This window comes from Astatotilapia calliptera, chromosome 15, assembly GCF_964374335.1.
Source record: "Astatotilapia calliptera chromosome 15, fAstCal68.1, whole genome shotgun sequence".
Classification (NCBI taxonomy): domain Eukaryota; kingdom Metazoa; phylum Chordata; class Actinopteri; order Cichliformes; family Cichlidae; genus Astatotilapia; species Astatotilapia calliptera.
This window is the reverse complement of record NC_137436.1, coordinates 17,280,429-17,306,210: the sequence shown is the minus strand read 5'-3', so window position 1 is coordinate 17,306,210 and position 25,782 is coordinate 17,280,429. Positions and strand designations below refer to the sequence as shown.

Sequence of the window (25,782 nt, the reverse complement as noted above, 5' to 3'; positions counted from 1 at the left end):
AAACCGTGACCGAGGACAAGCTGATGGCGTAAGATGTAAGTACAACTCCTCCGGTTTCATATACAAAACAAATTATTGCGCTAGCTTACACGGTTCAGGTTCTACAGGGATTTAAAAATAGTTACACAAAACGGAGCGTGCTGCTCTGACCGGATTTAAAGGGTTAACAATGACTTTAAAAAATATTTTAAAATAGTGTGCAACACCACTGAAGTTTTTTTTATAACCTCTTTTCAACCAACGGCAGTCACTCTCCTCTCCAAATAACTTCTGCTTAGCTTTCCGAGCTTCCCTCAGGTCCTCTTAATCAGCGGTCTCCAACCTTTTTTGCGCCACGGACCGGTTTATGCCCGACAATATTTTTACGGACCGGCCTTTAAGGTGTCGCGGATAAATGAGGGAGGGGCTAATAATCGGCTCAGTCATTTTTAATGATCGTTGAAAGCCCAGATCGTAATCGTGATTAAAATTCGATTAATTGAGCAGCCCTAGTTTTAAGGTGTTGGAAAGAAATGACACCCACCTCTCCCACCAGAGAATTGTAGAAAAGGGGAGAGGCAAAAGGGGTACACTGTATTTATAGGATTGCATCAAAGAAGAGGAAGAAAAGAATGAGGAGGGGCTCTAACTGATAATGAACATAACTACAGGCTTGGAGGTCCTAAAAGTCAGGTATAAAAGGAACGGTTTGGGGGTTTAGAACACATTTTGTGTAATTATAACAAGATGTGATTTATGACACTGTTACATTCACCCCCCAAGAATTACACAAAATCCTAAAAAGTACACACAAAAAAAATAATGAAATGTATAAATACACCCACAACAACAGATACAGTGGCCTCAAACAAATTCACATCACATATCCAATGAATTAGATCAGCAACATAGCTTCCTCCAAGGAGGATAAGACACCTGAGACCCGCTCGGCGCCTAGAAAGATCCCAGGACACACAATAGACAAAATGAGGTGCCATTTACACCACACAAAACAGGCCATAATATCTATGGGCATCACCATCAGACTGCACAACTGACAAAATACAATCGACTCTGTGCCTCTTATTATTCTTTACCAAAAACAATAGCAATGGACAACATACAGCAATAAACAAATTCACACATCGATAACCGCTGCTTGAACAGGTTCAACACCAAGGAGTGTTTCGAGTTGAGCCATTGATTCGATCAAGCGCCGAACTGGTTTAATGATTCTACCAAAACGTGTGGTAAGTCCCTAATCCAAGTTCACATCTTCGGGTTCAAGAGAATGAAAACTATGGGAGTCAGCAGAGGAGCCTGGGGAGGCTCCATCACCAGCCAGCCCACCAAGATCAGGAGCACCCATCATAGGAGGGGTCTCATGAACGCCATCTTCGACTGGGTCAGCGGCAGGTTGCTGATGGATCCATGATAGTGTGCGGTCATCACACTCGCCAATGCTGGAGATGGAATCCACAGTACAGGTGGCAGGAGGTGCAGCTCCTGTGTCCCCAAAAGATGTCACAGACCCATCCAGGTCAGACTCAGGGGGGCCACTGACAATGCTCACAGCAGGATGTGCAGCATTGTCATTCAATGTTGTGTCCAAGGGCAAAAAGTTAACCAAGATGGCGCCACGGATGGTCGCTCTGGTGCTTCAGTGCGTTACTTTTGTTTTGTTTTTGTGCATTTCTTCTGTGTCTGGGCACTCCTCTGGATATTCGTACACCAGAGAAGAGCTCCTTAACTACAGGACTACAACGCCTGTGGATTTATTTCCAATATTTGTCGCATCTGCGGCAGATTTACTGCTGACTCTGACCAGGAAAGCGAGACGCCGAAAGAGAGGGAAGCGAGCCGGCGCACTCGTGCGTTTGAGGAGACGCGGACTGCGAACCGCTCTTCCTGGGATCTTCCTTTCTAATGTACGCTCACTCGGGAATAAGATTGACGAACTGGCCCTGATGAGAAGCATGAACAGAGACTTTGCCTCCTCCTGTGTCTTATGTTTTACGGAGTCGTGGCTCAGTGAGAACATCCCAGACTGCGCGCTCAAACTGGAGGGCTTCCATCTGCTGCGCGCGGACCGGCAGGCCGCTCTCTCCGGTAAGTCCAAAGGTGGAGGTCTCTGCTTCTTGTTACGTTTCGGTGTGTCAGTGTTTTGTTTTTGCATGACTTATGTATTTCCTGCTTTACTTTGAAAGTCTGTGTTATCTTAGTGTGTTCAGTTTACATTTTCCCTGTCTCGTCAGTTCTAATTTGCCCCAGCTGTGTTTCCCTCCTGTGGTCCATTTCCTGATTGCTCCCTCTATGTATTTAAACCCTGTGTTTCAGTGTGTCATGGTCGCGATCTCCCCCGTGTTGTAAATAGTTTGGTGTTTTTGTTGTAAATAAATAGTCTGTTGTAAATAGTTGTGAATGGGTTTGTTAATACTTTCGTCATGGGATATTTTCGTTTTGGGATTTTGGTGGAGAGCCTTCGTGGTTTTATTTTCCTTATCTTTGTTTTTCTACGTTGCACCCCGGTTGCCTAGGCTGGGGTGTAACATATGGGGGCTCGTCCGGGATGAGAGGTCCCGGGTCCGGGATCGGTGGAGGGTCCGAAGGAGGGGCAGATTCGGCCTTCTGTCTTCGCTGGAGGGTCCGAGGACCGCTTCAGCCTCCGTCTGTCTTCGCTGGAGGATCCGAGGGACCGCTCCAGCCTTCATCCGCCTTCGCTGGAGGATCCGAGGGACCGCTCCAGCCTTCTGCAGCTGGTGGGCTGCATGTCCGTGTGTGCAGCTGGTGGGCTGCGTGTCCGTGTGTGCAGCTGGTGGGCTGCGTGTCCGTGTGTGCAGCTGGTGGGCTGCGTGTCTATGTGTGCAGCTAGTGAGCTGCTCATCTGTCTTCGCTGGAGGATCCGAGGGACCGCTCCAGCCTTCATCCGCCTTCGAGGGAGGATCCGAGGGACCGCTCCAGCCTTCTGCAGCTGGTGGGCTGCGTGTCCGTGTGTGCAGCTGGTGGGCTGCGTGTCCGTGTGTGCAGCTGGTGGGCTGCGTGTCCATGTGTGCAGCTAGTGAGCTGCTCATCCGCCTTCGCTGGAGCGTCCGAGGGACCGCTCCAGCCTTCATCCGCCTCTGCTGGAGGGTCCGGGGGACCGCACCAGCCTTCGTCGTCTGCTGGAGGGTCCGTGGGACCGCTCCAGCCTCCATCAGCTTCGTCTGCCTTCATCCGCCTTCGCTGGGGGGAGGGTCCGTGGGACCGCCCCAGCCTTTGTCGTCGCTGGAGGGTCCATGGGACCGCTCCAGCCTTCATCCGCCTTCGCTGGAGGGTCCGAGGGACCGCTCCAGCCTTCGTCGTCTGCTGGAGGGTCAGTGGGACCGCTCCAGCCTCCATCAGCTTCGTCTGCCTTCGTTTCAGCCTTCGTTTGTCTGAATCAAACTTTTCACTTGGGGTTACATGTTTGATTTTTGGGTAGGGGGAAATGTTACGTTTCGGTGTGTCAGTGTTTTGTTTTTGCATGACTTATGTATTTCCTGCTTTACTTTGAAAGTCTGTGTTATCTTAGTGTGTTCAGTTTACATTTTCCCTGTCTCGTCAGTTCTAATTTGCCCCAGCTGTGTTTCCCTCCTGTGGTCCATTTCCTGATTGCTCCCTCTATGTATTTAAACCCTGTGTTTCAGTGTGTCATGGTCGCGATCTCCCCCGTGTTGTAAATAGTTTGGTGTTTTTGTTGTAAATAAATAGTCTGTTGTAAATAGTTGTGAATGGGTTTGTTAATACTTTCGTCATGGGATATTTTCATTTTGGGATTTTGGTGGAGAGCCTTCGTGGTTTTATTTTCCTTATCTTTGTTTTTCTACGTTGCACCCCGGTTGCCTAGGCCGGGGTGTAACATTCTACATCAATAGTGGCTGGTGCACAGATGTGACAGTGATTGCTCAGCACTGCTCTTCCTCTCTGGAATATCTTTTTATCCACTGCAAACCGTTTTATTCTCCGCGGGAGTTTGCTTCATTCATCCTGGCCGCTGTTTACATCTCGCCAGACGCAGATGCGCAGGCAGCTCAGTGCGCACTCGCGGAGCAGATTCTCCACACGGAGCGGACATTCCCGGACTCTCTCATCATTGCTCTTGGGGACTTTAACAAAGCCAATCTGAGCATGAGCTTCCAAAATACAAGCAGTATATTAAATGCCCGACCAGAGAGGAGAGGACATTGGACCACTGTTACAGCACGATCAGCGGGGCCTATCGCGCGGTGCCCCGCGCTTCACTCGGACTTTCTGACCACGTCATGATCCACCTAATCCCCGCGTACAGACAGAGGCTGAAGCTCTCCAAACCTGTCGTGAGGACTAAAAAACTGTGGAGCAACGAGGCTGTGGAGGAGCTTCGCACGTGTTTGGAGTCTACAGACTGGGACACAATGAAGGCTGCTTCTAACAGCTTGGACGAGTTTACAGACACTGTCACCTCCTATATCCACTTCTGTGAGGACAGCATTGTGCCATCACGCACCAGGGTGAGTTATAACAATGACAAACCCTGGTTTACTCCTAAACTCAAAAAGCTGTGGCTGGAAAAGAGAAAGGCGTTCAGAAGCGGAGACAGGGACTGCTACAGAGAGGCCAAGTACAGGTTCACTAAAGAAGTGGACATTGCTAAACATCAGCACTCTGAGAAGATGCAGCAGCAGATCTCAGAGAATGACTCGGCCTCTGTGTGGAAAGGTTTTAGGAATATCACAAACTACAAGCCTAAAACCCCCCACTCCACTGATGACTTGCTCTTGGCCAACACCCTTAATGACTTCTACTGTCGTTTTGACGAGCCATCAGGCAGCCTTCACACCTCCAACGGCCCCAACAATAGAGACACTTTGGACACTAATTCCCCCACCTCTCCCCCCTCCATAGAGCCATCACCACCTTCAAACCGTTCACCTACAACACCCCCCTCCTCACCCCACACAAAAGAGGATTTCACACCACCTCCTCCCACCACAACTCTTCATATTCATGAAGCAGATGTGAGGAAGCAGTTTAAGAACCTGAATGCTCGGAAAGCTCCCGGCCCAGACGGCGTGTCTCCTGCCACCCTCAGACACTGCAAACGAGCTGGCCCCAGTGTTTTCTGGCATTTTCAACTCCTCACTGCAGGCATGTCATGTGCCTGCCTGCTTCAAGTCCTCCACCATAATCCCTGTCCCCAAGAAACCTAGGATCACTGGACTAAATGACTACAGACCCGTGGCTCTGACATCTGTGGTCATGAAGTCCTTTGAGCGCCTAGTTCTCTCCCATCTCAGGACCCTCACGGCCCCCCTCCTGGACCCCCTGCAGTTTGCATATAGAGCCAACAGGTCTGTAGACGACGCCATCAACATGGCCCTACACTTCATCCTGCAGCATCTGGACTCCCCAGGAACCTACGCCAGGATCCTGTTTGTGGACTTCAGCTCTGCCTTCAACACCATCCTTCCAGACCATCTCCGAGACAAGCTTTCCCAGATGAATGTGCCTGATCCCATCTGCCGGTGGATCACTGACTTCCTGACGGACAGGAAGCAGCACGTGAGGCTGGGAAAGAATGTCTCGGACTCCCGGACCATCAGCACCGGCTCCCCTCAGGGCTGTGTTCTTTCTCCTCTGCTCTTCTCCCTGTACACCAACTGCTGCACCTCCACCCACCAGTCTGTCAAGCTAATCAAGTTTGCAGATGACACCACCGTTATTGGACTCATCTCGGACGGGGACGAGTCTGCCTACAGGAGGGAGGTTGAACGTCTGGTGTCCTGGTGCAGCCACAACAACCTGGTGCTGAATGCCCAGAAGACAGTGGAGATTATTGTGGACTTCAGGAAGCACACAGCCCCACTCCCCCCCCATCATCCTGACTGACACCCCCATCACCTCTGTGGACTCATTCCGCTTCCTGGGTACCACCATCACCCAGGACCTGAAGTGGGAGCCCACCATCACCTCCGTCATCAAGAAAGCCCAGCAGAGGATGTACTTCCTGAGGCAGCTGAAGAAATTCAACCTGCCAACACGGACGATGATGCAGTTCTACACTGCAATCATTGAGTCCATCCTCACCTCCTCCATCACCGTGTGGTACGCTGGAGCCACTATCAGGGACAAACAGAGACTGCAGCGTGTTGTGCGCTCTGCTGAGAAGGTGATTGGCTGCAGACTCCCATCTTTGCAGGACCTGTACACCTCCAGGACATTGCGGCGTGCAGCTCGGATCTCAGCTGACCCTTCTCACCCTGGACACAGTCTGTTTGACCTGCTCCCCTCAGGCAGGAGGCTCCGGTCCATCCGCACCAGAACCTCTCGCCATAAGAACAGTTTCTTCCCCTCTGCTGTTGGACACATGAACAATAACCATATGACTGTCCCCGCCACTAACACATGACCCTACGCTGTGTTCACTGTATCATTCCATGTTTGGCACTGATCACCACCTGCACTCATGTATATATCTTTCAACGTAGCACTCTTAATTCTTACTCTCATGTATATATCTCATGTATATCTCATGCACATATCTTTCCACGTAGCACTTTTAATTCTTATCCCTACTTTTATTTTTTCCATGTCTATTTAAGTGTTATTTATGACACCATGTTTGCACTGAAGCACCGCAGCAATTTCCTAATGTTGTAAACCTGCTCAACATTTGGCAATAAACCCCATTCTGATTCTGATTCTGAAGGAGCAGGTTGTGATGCACCACACGCTCATGACCTTCTTTGTCTCTGATATGGCAGATGTGAAGACCAGGATCCAAGTCGACTACTGTGTACACAACAGGTTCCCATTTGTCAGAGAGCTTCCTTTTTCCTCTGACTCCCTTGTTTGCCAACAACACCTGGTCCCCTAGTGAAATAGGCAGACCCTTCACCTTTCTGTTGTACTGGTCAGACTGGTGTCTCTGCTCCATCGTGCTGTGCTCCTGGGCTTGGAGCATGGCAGAGCGCAGGTCATCCATCAGTGACTTGACATAGGTATCATAGTCACAAATGGTGTCATCATGAAGGACATCCCGAAACATGAGGTCAACTGGCAACCTTGGGACCCTCCCAAACATCAGGTAGAATGGCGCAAAGCCGGTGGTCTCGTGTGCCGTACAGTTATACACAACCGTCATGGACTGTATCATCTGCGGCCATTTCTGCTTACATCTGGGGGGGAGGGACCGTAACATGTTTCCAAGGGTGCGATTAAATCTCTCTGTGGTACCATTACCCATGGGGTGGTATGGTGAAGTGTGGGATTTGGTAATGCCACCCAAAGCTCTGCAAGCAGCTCACTCTCAAAACTAGCTCCCTGGTCAGAGTGAATGCGCTGAGGGAAGCCATACACACAGAAGAATCCATCCCAGAGCTTTTTAGCAACTCTCTTAGCTGTCTGATCCGGGCATTGGAATACATGTGCTAATTTTGTGAAGTGGTCAGTAATCACAAGGACATCCACTGACTTGTTGCTGTCCTCAGCTGACCAGAAGTCAATGCACTCAAGTTCCAGTGGAGCACAGGTCTTAATGCTTTCCAACGGGGCCCTAGCTGCTGGCTCTGGGATCTTGCTGAGAACACACTTGTGGCAATTTCCCTCATGATCGCGCACATCCTTCTCCATATCATATCAGAAGAAACGTTGACGAGCCAAGGAGAGTGTGCGAGGTTGACCTTGATGACCAGCATTGTCGTGTATGCCAGACAGCACCACTTGTTTTAGGGAGTCAGGTACCACAAACTGGAATCTCTTGTGTTTGGTCAGTGGGTCCATCACAACTCTGTAGAGGACACCATTGAGGAATGTGAGCTTATCCCATTGTTTCAGGAGCCGCAACGTTTGTTGGTTCTCATGACAGCACTCACGTCTGGAGGGTCTGTGCTTACGCTCAAAATAGCAGGCTACTCTGGAGATCACAGGATCCCCTGTTTGATGAGACAGGAGATCAACATGGGATAGCGCATGAGAGACATCACAGTCAGGTGGACTAATGGAGGTCAGATGACCAGCGAGGGATGTTGCACGCTGGCGAGAAGCAGACTCCCACTCACAGAGGGAAGACATGAGAGAAGACACGTCATCAGTTGACAGAGACACATCAAGTACAGCAGAGGGTGGAGCACTGCATATCGATTGAGGTTGACAGGTCAAACGGAAGGCATCTTGGACACTGGCATCTTTCACATCACTGACTTGCCCTAGCAGCTCAAGGTAGGGCTCCGACAGGAGGCGCTGGGCCAAAGGCCTCACAAACGGTTCCCTGCTCAGGGTGTCTGCTACGATGTTCAGCTTCCCAGGAACATATTTGATCTCAAAGCAGTATGGTGCAAGCTTAGAGACCCAACGCTGTTCACAGGCATCCAGCTTTGGCTTAGTCAGAATGTATGTGAGAGGATTGTTATCAGTCCAGACAGTGAACCGGTGACCCTTGAGCCAGTGGCTGAACTTATCACACACAGCCCACTTCAGAGCCAAAAAATTCAAGCCGGTGTGCAGGGTATTTGGCCTGACTGTGGCTGAGAGACTTACTAGCAAAGACTATAGGTCTTGCTCTCTCCTCACCAGCTGGCACCTGGGATAAGACAGCACCCAGCCCATCCATGGAAGTGTCAGTTGAAAGGATGAATGGCCTCTCAAAATCAGGATGTCCCTCAAATGCCTTCTCGCAAGCAGGAGTCCAGTCTTGAGGGGTGAGCTTGCGAAAGGTTCCAGGTTTCCGACTCCCATGGCAGCCTTTAGTCCTCTTCTGACCGGCAGTTAGAGCAAAGAGTGGCTTCGCAATTCGAGAGCACCCTGGAATGAAATGCTGGTAAAACATCACCATGCCAAGGAAGGATCTCACTTTCTTCTGAGAAGGGGTGCAACCGTCACCATCCATAAGGTCAGTCTTTTGAAAACTGGCGATAACCCTCACTTTATCCTGATCAACCGAGACACCATCAGCATCCACGACATGACCCAAAAACCTCACAGAGCGTCTGAGAAAGTGACATTTTTTCTGTGCCAGCTTCAGATTGCTGGTCCTCAGGCTAGAGAAAACAATCTCAAGACGTTTTAGGGCCTCCTCTTCTGAAGGTGCAAACACCAGCAGGTCATCAAGATAACCCAGGAGGCTGGAAAAGTTCAAGTCACCAAAGATGCTGAGCATCATCTGCATGAAAGATGCTGGGCTGTTGTATAGACCCTGGGGAAGTCTGCTGTACTCATACAGGCCAAGAGGTGTAGTGAAAGCCGTGTACCGTCTGTCAGACTCATGGAGGGGAACGTTGTAGAACCCGGATGTGAGGTCCATGGTGCTGAAGAAAGCATTCCCACCAAGGGCAGCAAGACAGTCAGCCTGATGGGGCAGTGGGTGAGCATCCTTAACGGTTTTGGCTTTGAGCCAGCGGAAGTCAGTGCATATCCTCAAGTCACCTGTCTTCTTCCAACCCATTACCAGTGGCGAGGCGTATTCGCTGGTGGACTTACTGATGATGCCTTTCATCTCCATGTCTGACAGCACCTCTCGCAACTTATGATAGTGAGCCGGGGGTACTCTGCGATAGGGAAGCCTGAAAGGGTGGTCGTCAGTGAGGTGGATATGATGGACAAAGTCTTTCGCCTCACCACAATCCAGTTTGTCTCAAGAGAACACATCTTGGTAAGTCAACACAAGCTTCACCAATTTCCTCTTCCACCCATCTGACACTTTGCAGCCCTCAATGTCAATATCAGCCAACCCAGCGTCTTTGAGTAGCTGTGCAGAGTCAGGCACAGAGTTTGATGAGGGAGGAAAACTGGTATGCTGGTCAGTCAGAGTCTCGCAGAGACCTTGAGTGATGGGCAGGTCCTCTACAGCAATACAAGGAAAGACATCCGCAATCTTAGCATTGCGACGAAGTGTCACAGGGCTCTCTGTTGGGTTAAGGACTTTCATGGGGACCCAACGATCTCCCCACATGGGTGTTATAATGCGCCCCACCATTATGTTCTTTGGAGTGGAACGGGCTGACGTGGGTTCCACAACGACAGTACTTCCTGGAGACACAAGGGCAGAAGGTGGCAGCTTTCCCCAAACTACATATTCTTTTTGTGGCAGGAGGGTGACACTCTTCCGCAACCTGACTGTACCTACTTTATCTGGCAACACAGGAGCAGACCACCGAGATACAGCTCAGCAACTGCAGGAAGTCTTCACAATCAGTGCCAGTGTAATTGGAGTTAATAAGCTCCCAATACTTTGTATCAGCCTTCATCTTCTGAATGATGGGCCGGATCACATTGCTCCCCACAATGAGTTCATCTTTTTGCCCAGGAACCACAAACATTGGCACAAGAAACCTCGACCCATATACTTCAATGTCCAAATCATAGATGCATTTGGGTTGTGTGAGAAGGCCACCGCAACCAACCAGCACCACATTTTCAGAGACCTGCTGCGGAATCAGAGCAACACCAGCAGCTCTTAGCTTGCTATCAGCATCTTCACTTAGTGTGCATGACATACTTCCTGAATCAAGCATGCCTGTTAAGGAGCACCGGCCACTGACGGACACTGAAGTGTAAAACAACTCACTAGCCCTGCCAACTCTTTGTGAACCCATAATAACAGTCTTCTCATCAGAGAGGCTACTACAGCAGTTAACATATATGGCTTCTGGGTCTGTTGCATTTCTGGGGGTTTCATCAACACTGCCCATGCTACCCCTCTCGTTACATGGGCTGGCTAGTTTAAAGCAGCATTGGTGGGAGGAGGGACTGAAATGCTTGGTTTCTGGTGCAACTGTGGGAATTCACGCCTCATGTGTCCAGGGTCAAAGCAGCTGTGGCATAGCTTGTACAGCCTACAATGCACATGGGTTGTGTGTTCCTGTGAGCCACACACTCTGCACGAAGCACGATGAGCACTGCGGTGCCCATGGGAATGACCTGTGGGTTGTGGGCACCTAGGACCAGTGGCTAGTGATGCAGTGCACATGGACAGAACCTTGTCAAACAGTGCTACCATCTGTTGAACACCTGGCTCAGCTGGAGGAGGGCCGGAAACTGGCAAAGATGGGGGCATGACATGAGGAGTCAAGGGAGGACAAGCAGAGGGCTGCTGAACACTTACCATGTCACCAGAAGAGAGAGGCTGACATGTGGCTGCAGAGGGAACAAAGGGCATAAGATACGAGGCTGGCTCATGTGTTACTGGGACTGCTTGAGCACCGCTGGAGTGGGGCTGGCTGTTAACAGCAACAGGGCTCTGATGTGGGATGGACAGACATGCTGTATTATGAGACGAAACACTAGACTGTCTCATTTTCCTCACATAGTTGTCCAGACGGCTCTGAACCTCAGCTGCAGTCCACTCCTCAGGGGCCTTCAGTTGAAAAGACAAGGCAAGACTGTGGTCAGGACAGTGATTAATGAACATCAAAACAACCTCACTACTGGGGTCCTCTACCAGCTTGCCGCGCCTGCGGAGACACTCATCAGCAGCCTCAATAGACTTGTTCAACCGGATCCAGTAATCCATGGCATTCTCACCTGGACGTGGCACAGTACTGTAGAAATCTTTCATGGGCAGGCTGGAATATGTCAAGTCGCTGAAGTTTGACCTCAGTATGTCAAACACAGCAGTAATAAGATCATTCCGATTCAACTCAGGGCGGCAATGAAGTGACACCTTGACCACATCTCTGGCTTTGCCAGTCAGTCTAGACATTAATATGGCAAACATTTCTTCATCTGTGTCACAGCTGATTCTGTGCAGCTAACATCTTATCATGTCCTCCCATTCACCGATGGGAAATAGATCTGTGTTGTCACCCTTGAAGTATGGTGGAGCTTTGGTGTCTGACTGAACAACAACCTTCAGCTGGGACTGGTCATTGCAGCTCGAGGGCACATTCTGGGGAGACTGTGGCTGGGTGGGGGCTGGCTGGTGCATAGAGTTAAGAGAGGATGTGATATTTTCCCCAATTTGTTTTGCTAAGTCAGTAATCAAGCTGCTCAACATGTCACTAGTGACAGCCTGGGTGTGTGTTTGGCGTTCGCAAGCAGCTGGTGTGGAGCTAGCTGGCATTAATGGTGAGTGCATCACTGACTGGTCTACAGTGTGGGTACCAATACCCAGGACTACTGGCCTACCCCTCCCAAAACACTTTGGAGCAATCTGATGACCCCTTCCCAAACCAAAGGTCACATTACTCCCTGCAAAGAACAGATCAGGCATAGCGCTATCCGCAGTTTCCTCACCTAACAAGTTGGCCCAGGTGGGATATCACTGTTTAACAGCAAAAAGAAGAAAAAAATGAGCCTAACCCCCACACACAATTATGTAAAACTTCACAAAACAATGAAATGTGGGGGGGAAAAAACATCAAAGAATCAAAACACCATACAAAATAAAATCAAATGTTGTTTTCTCCTCTCAATTAAAACAGACTGTAAAAGCCAATACCAATAGAAAAAAATTTATTAATTAATTACAATCCGTGCCTGTATAATTTGAGGCAACAATATGAAACAGTGACAGAAATGATCATCTACGAATTTGCCGTTTAAGTTCACACGTGACAGAGATGCCTGCAAGCCAAATTGCGGGGCATTGGTCACACAGGCACAATATAAAAACCTGTGAGTCAAAGCGCAGGGCACAGGACCCTGGCATACAGCGCACAGCTGCAGAGAGGAGGCGGGAAAATAGCGGCAGCAGAAGGAGGAGGAGGATTGGCGATGTGAGGGGTCACGGCACCAAGTGTAACCAGTGTGGTTCTGCGTTGTGTCTGATAAAAAAAGGTAAAAGAAAGAAAGACCTCCAAGTAAATAATTTGCCCACTCCAGCTCCTACGACCAAATACAAACAGTGGGGAAGAGGGTTAGCTCAACCCACCACAACTTCCAAGCTAGCAAGGAGTATATATTCATGCTAGCATTTATGGCGCCTAAAACACATTTATGATACACTACACACTTATAACATCTAACAAAAACAGGCTTAATAATGGCAATAATTGAACTAAAATCACAATCAGAAACATCAGGGTGGCTAAATATGAATTATATGTGTGTTTTAAGGTGTTGGAAAGAAATGACACCCACCTCTCCCACAGGGGAATTGTAGAAAAGGGGAGAGGCAAAAGGGGTACACTGTATTTATAGGAGTGCACCAAAGAAGAAGAAGAAAAGAATGAGGAGGGGCTCTAACTGATAATGAACATAACTACAGGCTTGGAGGTCCTAAAAGTCAGGTATAAAAGGAACGGTTTGGGGGTTTAGAACACATTTTGTGTAATTATAACAAGATGTGATTTATGACCCTGTTACAGCTGCACCTCCCGAAGATCAAACAATGAAATTATCTATAAACAAGGTGACTGAATGTGGAAATATGAATCATAATACGTAAATGTACAGAAATATACAGTTAACAGCTGGTTTAAGTAATAATTGATTGCATGCCCTGGGACAGACTGACAGAGGCGAGGCTGCCATATCGCACCATCGGCCCCTTTGGTTATCACTAGTAGGCGGTAGGGGAAGAGTCTTGACCACGGACACAACGACGGAGAGTGTCCGAGCCGGGGCGCGAACCGGCAATCTTCTGATCACAAGGCGAACTGCCAACTCTTGAGCCACGAACGGCCTAATTCGCAACGATAATAATACTTATGTGATGTAACACAAGCTTATAGGGATCATGTTATATACTTTTCCATAGCATTACATTTGAATTCGATCTTTCAAATAACGGACAGATATTTGTGAGATCATGATACATTTGTGAATGTATTTTAACATTCTAAATATGCATATGTACAGACAGATACATTTAATAATCATGACAATTATGTTGTATTACATTACAGTGATTTAGTGTTAATTTACATTCAAAATGTGAAGTCAAAGTCTATTTACGTAACTTTAATGATATTCTAGAAGAACAGAACATTACTGTAAAATGCACAGAAAAATACCTTCATATTAGGGTTTTTTCCTACGGTCGCAGCGTTACCCGCAACCTTGTTGTTAGTTCACATTCACTGGCCGATGCTTAGCGTCATGTTATTTATATTAATTGCAATTCCTACCTCTACATTTCTTTTTCAATACATATAATTAGCACAGCGTGGCCATGCAATGTTTTACATTGTGGCATGCAGAGAAATCTTAACAAAGAAGCTCAAAGAGAGAGCTTGAGCTTGTTATTTAACTCCAAGCTGGTAGGGGGAGCTCCTTAATAAAACACTTACGGTGCTACAATGTGCCTCAATGTTCAACAACAGCACAACAGAAGTCACTCATGGTACAGCACTCTCTCTACAAAACAACAACTGTCAGTGACTCTGCACCACGGCGTAAACACAACATTCAAGATAACGGTTTAAAGTAACGTAACCATAAACAATAAAACAAGAACATCTAAACAGCAGCACATGTCCCAAGGCATGATGGGAGACATTTCTGGATGTATTTTTACAATCTAAATATGCATATGTACAACAAAATATATTTAACAAACAAGTAAATTGTGTTTTATTACATTTACAGTGATGTTATGTTATTTTACATTTGACGTGTCAGATCACAGTCTACTTATGTAAATGTAATGATATTCTAGAAAAACAGTACACATCTGTAAAATACACAGTAAAATCATTTGACATTACTATTTTTGGAACAGTGTAGGCTAACACTAACTAGCTAACAAGATTATAAACCTGGTGCTAAACTAAGAGAAGCCCCAAAATCAGTTTGAATAAGAGTAAACATTTACTCGCCAAGTCAGTGTATCAGGTAAAGATCCACAGCAATGACAACAATAATATCTTGAGCTGACGCTTTTCCAGGTTTGCTCAACATATTCCATAACAAATGCTGGCACCATGAACATGCGAACTGATCCGAGAGGGAGGAGGACGGTAGTCACGTGGCATTTTCAAAACACATCTTTCATCCTTCTGCACTGAGAAGCAAAACTTCCATCTTACTTAGTTTTTCTAAGTTAGACAACTCAAATAAATTGAGTTTATCAGCGTGTTTGCATAAAAAGTACTGGTAACTTATTTAAATCGAGTTCTAATAACAAATTGATAAAAACTAAGTTCAGCCTTTTTAATATTTTTAATTAAACACAATATTACATTTTACAGTGCACGATGCCCAGCTGGAAACACTTCAGCTACCCGAGATTCACCGAATTTACAGAAAATGTTACATTTTTGTGATTTATATCGTTATTGGACGATAGATGTTTTATATCGGGATATGAGATTTTGGTCATATCGCACAGCCCTACTCTGAGGGGGGTTAGTGAAGTGGCAGTTGCCCACTCTGCCGCCCTCACCATCCGCTGCAGTTTTCTCTTGTCCTCCACTTTTTTTTTTTAATTTGCCAAAGATTTCTGACAAATATTTTGTACATTGCTGGTATTACAGTTAATAAAACTCATACACTTGAGGTATTATAGTGAATATTCAATGTAGAAAATGAGTCACCTTGAATCACCTCCCCTCCAGCAGGCCAGAAAAAGCAGTCCTGCATCCAGTTTTGCTGTCTTGATGTCTCTCATATTCTTCTATCACCGTTTCTTTTAAGTTGCAGACATGACAGTCCAACGACAGGCCACCCTGTTTTATGTGAAGCATGAAGCCAGTGATAACAAGTAATAAGAAGTTGATAACTGGGGATTTTAACCTGAACCTGCTTCATGGTGCAGCTCTCAGGTCTCTCTTGAAAACGTGTTTAACATCAGTGAGACCTTTACTCAACTATTACCCAATAAGCTCCTCTAAATTAAGAAATTCGTTTCCTTGCCTTCCTTATACACATACTCTATGATACCTGTGTCACACCACAGCATCATCCTGTCCAAGGACAGTGATGGGTTCTGTAGCTGTCCTCTTCCTTCTGAAGCTGATCACAATCTCTCTGGTCTTATTTACATTCAGCAGATGATTCATCACAAACCACTCTGCAAAATCATCAATCATCAAATTGCAATCACATTATGCAATGGAAAAACATGTGTTAGTTTACTGATGATAACTGATTATTTCTTGTTGAACTTGTTGAGCTTTTTCCAAGGATCTAAAGAAAGAGATTCTTCCACTGTAAGAAGTCCAAGTTGTTTTTTGTTTTCCAGCTTACGAAGACGGCCCTCTTGGTGACAATAAAAGCTCTGAATGGACTAGCAGCAGCACATGTTTGCAATTATAATGTTGCAATCACATATGTTCATGCTTTTTATGGCCATAGTTACGACTGACTAAAGGATGCTGTTCCTTCTTGCATTATATTGCGTGGCTGTGCTTTTATTTGGGATTCATGTGTAGATTGCAGACTTTTAAATGTAGTCTTCAAATGAGTTTGTAAAAATACATTTTTGTACATGAAGATTTTATTTTCAGTCAAAACTATGATGATGTTTGCATGGTGTAGAAAGACAATAGACTTAACCAATAAAAAACTGAAGTTTCTAATGCACTTAGAGGTTTCAGATCACAATACAGTATAAAAATCAAGACCAGCTATACGGCTGTGCATTTTTCTGTTTGTTTAGTCAGCTGTAGGCTGTACAATACATGGGTGGTGATTGAGGTCACACAGTCCCCTCAGTCGTCTCTTTCAGCTCCTCTTCAGTGACCGCAGGCTGGTAAGTCTCTGTGAGTCAAATAAGCAGATCCATTATAAACACAAACCGAGATCTTGCACAAAAGTTGATCAACTTGTGGTGAAATATGAAACTCTGTGGTCTGGATATTCATCTACATAAAAAATAGGCCAATTTTGACACATGGAAGCAGAAAAAAGCACCAACAGTGTTTAAGAGAGCTACTTCATGCTGGCTGACAGGACAGAAAAATTATATTTGTGCTTTACTGTAATGAGAAGTCAAAAAGTATGTTGTGGAAAAAAGTCCAGCTTTCCCTTGCGCTACACATCAAAAAGTATTTTTAACACTATTCTTCCAATTTTTAAAAAACACAAATGCAAGGCTTTACTGTTTGTATTAGAGCCTTCATACCTTATATTTTTAGTGACATTGTTTTTTTGTTTTTTTTTAAGGTGAAAAGTCTTGTTTCAGTGTTTCAGCATGACTAAAGTATAAACTGGTCCTTCCCAACATTTACAACAGCCTTTGTTTTAAAAACTAACAAAAGTTATTCTAAGATCTCATACTTGTAATTCAGACTCCAGTCTGTTTTATATTTAATATCTTTAGTTCAGATGAATAACAAGGAAATTATATACAGTAGAATAAACACCCCTCTATGTTCTATGTACCTTTATAAAAGGTCAGTTTTGATGCTATTAAATGAGGAAACAAATGAGGGTATGTCATTAGAGGTTCAAGATTGGTCTCTATAACCTACAAAATAAAAGCTTACATCAAAGCTGCCTTGCTTAGATTAATGCCCACTAACAACTGTTATTAATCATCAACACTATAAAGGGTCAAGGCTGAACTTATTCTTGTTTACTCTCCCTGTTTGTTCCCCATGTTTTTTCTTGTGTCATAAAAGGCCTTAGATAACCTGATGTACCTTTCTCCTTTTTCGTGAACCTTCGGTAGCACCTGAACAGCACGACGAGCACCAATGCCTCCGTCACCTGAAAAGACCCATAGATCATTGGGAACAGAAACAGAGGGCCTATCACTTCCTGGGGGAAAGCTATCTTCAATATGGTGATGCACAGCTGGATGTTCTGACAGCCTGTTTCCACAGAAACGGTCCTCCGCTCCCTGGTGACAGACACACATGTTCATGAGTCATGAATATAAACAGAAAGGCTCATAATTCTTTCATCTTTGATGTGACTGCCTTGACTTGACTCGATGACTGAATTAAGCCAAAGAACCTACGACTGGCTGAGTCTGAAGATCGCAGAGAGGACATATCCAAAGGAGTAGCCTATCAAAGGCATGAGAGCAGCGATGGCCAAGAGCGGAGGAGACAGCACAGTCAGCATGACTCTTCCGATTCCAATGTTGGTTAAGGTGACGATCACCACAATAAAAATCATCATTATAATTAGGCCTACCTGCAAACAGCAGGACACGAAACAAATCAACTCCATAGCAATTTGACAGTTGACTGACAAGCATTTTAAGGCAAAATGAGGCGTATTCCCTTTTACTTCATAACAAATGTGGCAGATAAAACATTGTGAGCTGAACTTGTATTTGACCACAGTAGTAAACAGTTAAGGTAATTACTTTTTTTAAATTAAAGCTGAAAGTCTGACTTGAGTCACAACTTGATTGCTTGATTTAAAACCCACCATGATTGTGTACAGATGCAAAACTACAAAAAATGACTGTTGAAAAACTTAAGGACCTGACTCTGTTGTCAACAGATCCAATAAAAAGATCAAAACCAAAAATAAGCCGATCCAGTAACAAATAGTGAAGCCTGATTTCTGATTTCGAAGTGATACAGAGATCCTTTACCATCCAAAAACCAGAACACCATTCTCTAAACCATGTACTGGTTCACATTGACCTAGTTACCTATATACCACCCTGGTCCAAAGAACTCTTTAGGACTCACTGGGTAGTCATGTGATGTGAGAAAAATGAGAAAGATTCATTTAAAACATGTGACACACAAAATCAAACACTTGATTGATGTAAGAAAGTTTTGACTGATGATGTACTGATAAACATCTCTGTGCCAGTTAATCAACACTGTTTATCAGTTCTAGTGATCTGTCCAACCTTCAGACTCTTGTGAGTATGCACAGACCTTTGTGATGATCTTTGAGTACTGCGGCCTGTAGGTATTGATGATGATGCCAATGCCGCACGGCACCAGGATCATGACCAGTGATACGATAATTTCAACATAAGGGACAGCGTTCTGCAGGTCGGAGAAACCCTGACAGTAGAGGTAGAGCAGGAGAGGCATCATACCAAGAGCCAGCAACGTTGAGCAAGAGGTCATCACGATGCTGAAGGAAAAAGATAAGCGTGAGACCATGACAGCTTTTATCTTTTTGTAGCACCATAATGCTCAAAATTTCCTTCTCAGCATTATGTTGACAAAATGCATTCAAAATTTATCATAGTGTGAAACACTTCATAAACACAACACGAACAGGTTGCACAAATTCTGACTGTTCCAGAGGTTAAATACATTCTGTTTATATAGTGCCAAATCACAACAACAGTTACCTCAAGGTGCTTTATTTTGCAAGGTAAAGACCCTGCAATCAGATGACCCCCTATGAGCCAATGAAGAGAAACCAATGTGGAAGAAATATACTGTCTCTTTCTAAACTGCAGAAAGACTATATTTCTGTCTCAGATGTGTTTACATACAACATAAATAATGTGTATTCAGTATCAGTATTCTGAGGTTAAGCCAAGCAATGAGAAGAAAAAAATAATTAATATGAACAACAACAAGAAATAGTAGAAGAAGAATATTTGTGCAGCCATGTGTACATTACTTAGGGTTTCAAGGCAAAAAGGCAACAAAAATCCACTGCGAAACATTCCCGTTTTACCAGAAATTGAATGCTCTGGACTTTAATTCCCCTTTACAAAAAGTGAATTGAAAATTGAAAATATTATAATCTAGATGAGGTAAAATTTGACTGAAGAAAAGCAGTTTTTACAAATAGCAAGCAAGAGCCCAGTGGAAAGACTTCATATCATACTGAGTGTTTCTTCAGTCACATTTCTCACTCATTATGTGTTAATATACCTCTCTGCACTGAATCATACTTATTATTAATCTTTGGCTCTCTTCCAGAACATGTCTTATCCTGTCTTCCTTCTCTCACCCCAATTGGTCCCAGCAGATGTCCCCCCTCCCTGAGCCTGGTTCTGCTGGAGGTTTCTTCCTGTTAAAAGGGAGTTTTTCCTTCCCACTGTCACCAAAGTGCTTTCTCATAGGGATCAAATGATTCTTGGGTTTTTCTCTGTATGTGTTATTGTACAGTCTACCTTACAATATAAAGCACCTTGACGTGACTGTTGTTGTGATTTGGCACATAAATAGAATTGAATTGAATTGAATATCATGTCTAAATTAAGCAGCAAGGTCTCTAGAAGCCAAGAGCAGTCCTTATGTTAATTGTTAAGATCGCAGAGTGGATGTTCCTCTTATTTCTACATGCTATCAAAAGCACAGTCCAGTTTTCCCACTTTTCCTCTTGTGAGCAGCTCACCGTTTGGGAGCCTCATGCATTACTTCCAAAACCCTGCCTAACTGGAAATTCCTCATATCCTGCCGAAACATTGCTTGTGTTATTTTTGCTGGTTTGGGAGCCCATGACATGCTTGCCAACTAATTGTTACAAGGTTGGCTGCTACACTGTGTTATGCAACTCTAGTACATGCCATTACGCTCTTGTTAACATTCCTTTGTTGATCAGAGTTCCTGTTTTGTCAGTGGTCATTTTCTTGTTCCCAAATGAAACAAAAACAAAAATTCTAATTCATAAAACATTAGTGGGGTTGTGTGAGATAACGATGTTCTTCCAGGCACTTGGTTATATAACAAGATAACAAGCTTGTAGTGACTGAAACAATCTGCATTCTTTGCCCTCATTGCCCACAGTCTGTCCTCACTGATCATGTTTAAGAGCAACAGGCCAAACGAGGTCCTCACATATCAGATAAAGGAGGACTGTCTCGAAGCCTAAAGTAACCACCTGTTGCTTCATAAGGGAGAGATAAGAGACGAGGTGAAAGGCTAGCCGAGTGAAAGTATAACGCCTAGGTGTCGCTCTGTTATGATAAAATGTTGATGATCTGTAAGACATTCATTTCTAATAACGTGTATCACTGCTTTTCAGACTGCAAGGTGTATTATGATTATCAGCGGTACGATAACAAGACGGATGAGGTTGCTTAACTTAAAAAAAAAACAGTTTATTGCATATCTTTTCCCAGAACTGAATTTAAATAAACACAAACGGTTTCAGGTTTGTGTCTTTAACTTGTGTGATATTTAAAGTTGTTTCAAAGAAAATTAAACCATCTGGATTCGGAGGTGTCAGAAGAAGATACCTAAAAAATGTGAGATTTTAACAGCAAACCATTTAGGAATGCACTTCCTCCCGCAGTAAGGGGTTTTGAATTTTACAAATAAAATAAAGACTAATAATCTCTAAGGATTTATGTCTTTGTGCGTTTGATCGTTTAAGAAAAAACCCAATGCATTAACAGTTTTGTAGCTAAATATTTTCTGTTTGTGTACCTGAGGTTCATGTCGCCCTGAAGAGCCAAAGCCAGGATGTTGGAGAGAGCTCCTCCGGGACAGCAGCCACAGATCAGAATCACCACAGCTGCTATTTCAGCCAACTTAAACAGCTGTAACGCAATAATCATAGTAACCTCATATGCAAAAGCAACAAAAGCAAGATCTCATAATGACACAAATGTGCACTAAGAATACCTTTAGCATTTTCTTTAATTACTTTTTTTAATTACTGATAGTTCCTCTGCAGTTAATGTCATAGTTCATGAATAAATTCTTAATCAGTGAACAGATTAAATGACCATTTTATATATTCAGAAAAAAACAGAAAATACTTTATTTTACTGTTTTAGCGCTACTAACATTAGAAATGACAATTAAAAATGAAGTAAAGAAAAAACAGGAACACAAATATTTTCCAGTACAAACATATTATGCCTACTGCCTTTCTTACTGTAGTGTTTATACTCTTATTTCACTTTGCATCAGTACCAACCTTAGCTAAGAAAAAAGCTGTGAGAGGCATTATGCCATACTGAGCCACGACTGCGATAGCCACCCCCTTAGGTTTTCTCATATGATGCTGGAAACAGAAGAAGAAAAGTTCACATTAGCATAAGATTGTCTCCTTACATTTAGCTCACATATGAAACTGAACTTGCTGTAGTCACCTTGATCTTGGACACCTCCATGGTGCATCCCAGTGAAACCATGGTCACAAATAAGACAATTATCATAATTATGTTGATGGTTTTGTCCATTACTGGTGACATGGTAGGCATGTAACTGGAGGTGCTGTTTGCATTTGTGTTGTTGAGCCACGGATCTGGATCGGAGATAATATCCACTGTGTGGTCCATGGTGCCTTCAAATCAGAGCTGTGAGTGGAAAATCAAATGATAGAGCAGGCTGACTTTTGCAGGCTCATTCAAAGAATTTTGTATCCTGAGGACAGAAGAGGTGCATTAAATTTCAGTCAGTGTGACTGTTCTAATATTTATGGTGCATTTGGTTGGAATTGTAGCTGTTTTAACCGTGAGTCTTGCACAATGGATTTGGTGTTGTGTGCAATGCAGTCCGTGACAGTTAACTTTGGCTTTTTGCAGGTTTTGCAGTTGGTACTATGTTTGCTGCTCATTAGGCCAGAGTGATGCACTGTGAAGCAAAATAAAGTCAGGTCAATGAATGAGCAACTTTAACCTCCAAATGTATGGAGGTTAAGGTTTAACAAGTTGAACGTGTCAGATTGCTAATGATATGTATATTGGCATATTTATTACCAAGATTAACAACTGCCTTATTTGCAGGACCTGCATTTTTATTTTCAATGTTTTTCCATGAAAGGTTTGTTCTGTTTAGCATTCATTCTGTTCAATTTCAGTGACAGAAGAGTGAAATGAAGCATTAAACACATCTGTGTGGTCTCAGTCATCCAGGTCATTATAACCTTGAGAGCTTAAAATAAGCGGTAACCGGCCTTCTTTAAGTTTGTGAGGATGTTTCACTTCTCATCCAAGAGGCTTCTTCAGTTCTAAAGCCCAAAGGAGGATAGGCCCAGGTATTAATCTCCTAATGTAGGTTTTCCTATTTAGGGGTGGTCATTGACCTACTAGTGATCATGTGGATCATCACATGAGCCAAGGTGTGAAACAAGGCATGGCTCATTAAAATGCTAGAGGGTTAAGGGTGAAACCAGACTTTGCCCCACCCTATCATGTGACTTCTTGAGATCACTAGAGGCTAGGTGTGAGTGGAAAAGGTTCGCAAGATTGTATCGTAGATGGCTGATAGCTGTTGTCATAAGACAATGTCTCTGTTCAGCGATGGTCAGTCACAGTGGATGTAAACAGCCTCCATTACTCCTCTTAGAAACCATTGATGCTTTCAGCCCTGAATATGAACACTGTCATCTTTAAAGGAGTATCCTTTGTCCATCAAACACTCTGTTGTATGTGAGCATACACAGAGATTGAAGCAAAAACAAACCTTAATAATTACGATGGAATTCAAGTTCTCTAATTGGATAATTTTAAGTTTTATTGAGCTAGTTAATGCAGAGAAATCCTCGATAGGTTGAAGCTGCTTTATGGTGCACTCCTCTTGAAAAAGGTGTTTAATATCAGTTAGTTTTGTTCACTTAAATAAAATATATGAAAATAAATTATAAAACTAGATCAGAGAGTCAAATAAAGGGGTCTCATTCCTCACTGAATCGCTCTTAACGGTTTCTACTTTGTTTACTTTCCCAGAAAGCTCGATGTTGTGTGGACCTGAGATAAGTTCCCTGTTTTGAGATAGTAGTTGTACAGGTCATAGTACACATTATATGGGCCTGAGACCATTTAATGTAATCATTACATGTGCTGTAGATGTTCAGACTTTGAAACTCCTTTGAATTCCCTTACTGTGTTTGAGGTAATGCTGCTGCAGCCTACACACCTTATACCATCCTGTTTTTATAGCACACACAGTGCTGCATACACAGTGATATAAAATGACTTATTTTGTGTTTACAAGAAGATGAAGGAGTTTAAAGTCATTTAAAAGTACAGTGCTTGACATTTAACCAAAAACACTTGGATAAAACGTGTTTAACATGGCATAGTTAGCTAAACAAAGCATATGTCTCGCTGAAAGTCACTTAAATCTAGTTAATCTGTGCATTAATGCACAACAACATGCAGCATTTGCTTGTTTCAAACCTCAAACTCCAGCATGCCTCCATCTCCATGTGACAACCACATCCTCCCTGCTGGCATGCTCACATGCTGTGTGCACACAAATTACTTTCACAAGATTGCACATCTCTGTTTTCTGCTCATATAAACAAGAACATGTTTGGGGAAAAAAAAACCCTACAGCACAGCAAAGCTCCATAAAGGTGTCAAGCATTACTTTTTGACTGTGCTGAAGGTGAAAATTGCACACCTAAATATAGAGGTCAGTCTGCAGAAAGTAGGAAAAAGAAGAAATTAGGAAAATTCTCAAGATGATTTCCAAGAAATGAACAGCTGCAGTTTTAAATTGAATATACATATATATATATATATATATATATATATATATATATATATATTGCTGTATTCAGTGCTTTCTTTACCTTCTGGGACAGATTCTTCCTTTCCTCGTCTCTCGTCTCTTTGTCATTAAATCAACTCTTTTGTGTTGACACTCCTGTTATCTGTAACAAATGACACATGGAGGCTTCTGTTTGCGCAGAGGTGCCATCTAGTGCACAGCTGACTACAGCACTTTAAGAGAAAACAATCTCCTCTGGGAGTTTCTGTAATGAAAAACGATAAGAAACAAACAAACAAAAAAAGACTGAACTATTAACGAATAACTTTCTCTAACTTTAGAAAATCAAAAGGTGTCCATGTATTGTTTTTGTGGGTCCTTGCTGATCTGATTCATTCTTTGAATGAATCAGATCAGCAAGATAATATTCTTTGATGAGATTCTTTGAATCTTATCTGATTCAAAGAATGAATCCGATAAGAACGCATTGTGTCTTTGACAGTGAACATCTGTGAAGAAGTCAGCACTGTGGAATTCCTCGAAGAGTCCCCAAAGATGTTTTCTGCGTATCCTGTTGATTAGCTGTAATTGAAGGAACAAGGGGGTTGCATTTTGAACAAATATCCAGAAAAAGACATGCCTGTGTGAGGCTTTGCTTGTAGATGAAAAATAATGCACCAAAAATGGTCATTTAGTGCTTAAAATTTTAGAATTACTGACAAATATTTGAGGCAGAAAGGGATGGGGCAGTGGTTTGTAGGGTTTGGCCTGTTGAGCTGTTGTAGTTGTTGTTGTTGAAGGAAAGCCCAACACCAAGACATTCAGAGATGAGAGCCGAGACATGTAATCTCTCTCTTCTGGGCCTGCTCAGGGACCTCCACCTGGGGGGACATGCCTCACCCAGTAGGCATCCCTGTCAGCTACCAGCTACTTTTAAGCTCTCTCGTCACCAGGACAGACTGGTATAGGTCGTGTCCAAATTCATGGGCTGCATCCTCCTGAGGCTGCATTTGTAGGCCGATTATGCCACAGCAACGCGACGACGGCTGTCCAAATTCGTAGACTCCTCCGAATGCAGCCGAAAAATGCGTCCTCCTTTTCCCAGAATTTGAAGGATGGGTCGGGTGTATCCTTCATGGCCCACCATATCCCAGAACTCATAGCGCGGCCCAGCCAATTCCAGTTTTGAACAATGCGGCTGCTACTAAGTTTTTAATATTACTCTTATTACTCTTTCTGGGTCACAAAATAAACTTTTAACATATTTTCAGGCGAGAATGTAGCTGTGTAAACTTCAAATATCTGCTCAGTTTATGAAGATATCGCATATTTGCAAAAGTGCTCTGACATTTTCGGAGACGTCTGTTATCCGCCAGCTCGATAGCTAGCCGGGAGCTCGAGGGTCACTAGAGCTGCCGAGAACGGCACAACTCCCGGCACATCATTTTCAGATCACCGCAGACTTCCGCTACTCAGGTTAAACGTAAACTTAGACAACCTAAAAATGTTATTGTTTGGCTTTTTTCAGTGTTTTATTTGTTCATGAGTGAATCAGTTTGGCTGAGATTAAAGTTGTTAGATTAGATTAGATAAAATAAAA

General features: G+C 44.0%; 1 protein-coding gene across 2 annotated transcripts; it reads right to left on the bottom strand.

Annotated features, from left to right (window-relative positions):
* Positions 1 to 16,333: 16,333 nt before the first annotated feature.
* On the bottom strand, positions 16,334 to 24,378 carry slc10a1 (solute carrier family 10 member 1). 2 transcript variants are annotated; one of them, XM_026194748.2, is made up of 8 exons: positions 24,265 to 24,378; positions 21,836 to 22,042; positions 21,661 to 21,747; positions 21,165 to 21,277; positions 18,702 to 18,906; positions 17,819 to 17,997; positions 17,499 to 17,698; positions 16,334 to 16,614 (listed from the first exon to the last, which is right to left on the bottom strand). In XM_026194748.2, the coding sequence occupies exons 2-8, from the start codon at positions 22,022 to 22,024 to the stop codon at positions 16,553 to 16,555; spliced, it is 1,035 nt and encodes a 344-aa protein (XP_026050533.1). In that variant the 5' UTR covers positions 22,025 to 22,042; positions 24,265 to 24,378; the 3' UTR covers positions 16,334 to 16,552. The 2 variants fall into 2 exon arrangements, with proteins under 2 accessions (XP_026050533.1, XP_080146148.1); XM_080290022.1 differs by lacking the exon at positions 24,265 to 24,378 and adding an exon at positions 23,867 to 23,974.
* Between the last annotated feature and the right edge of the window lie 1,404 nt (positions 24,379 to 25,782).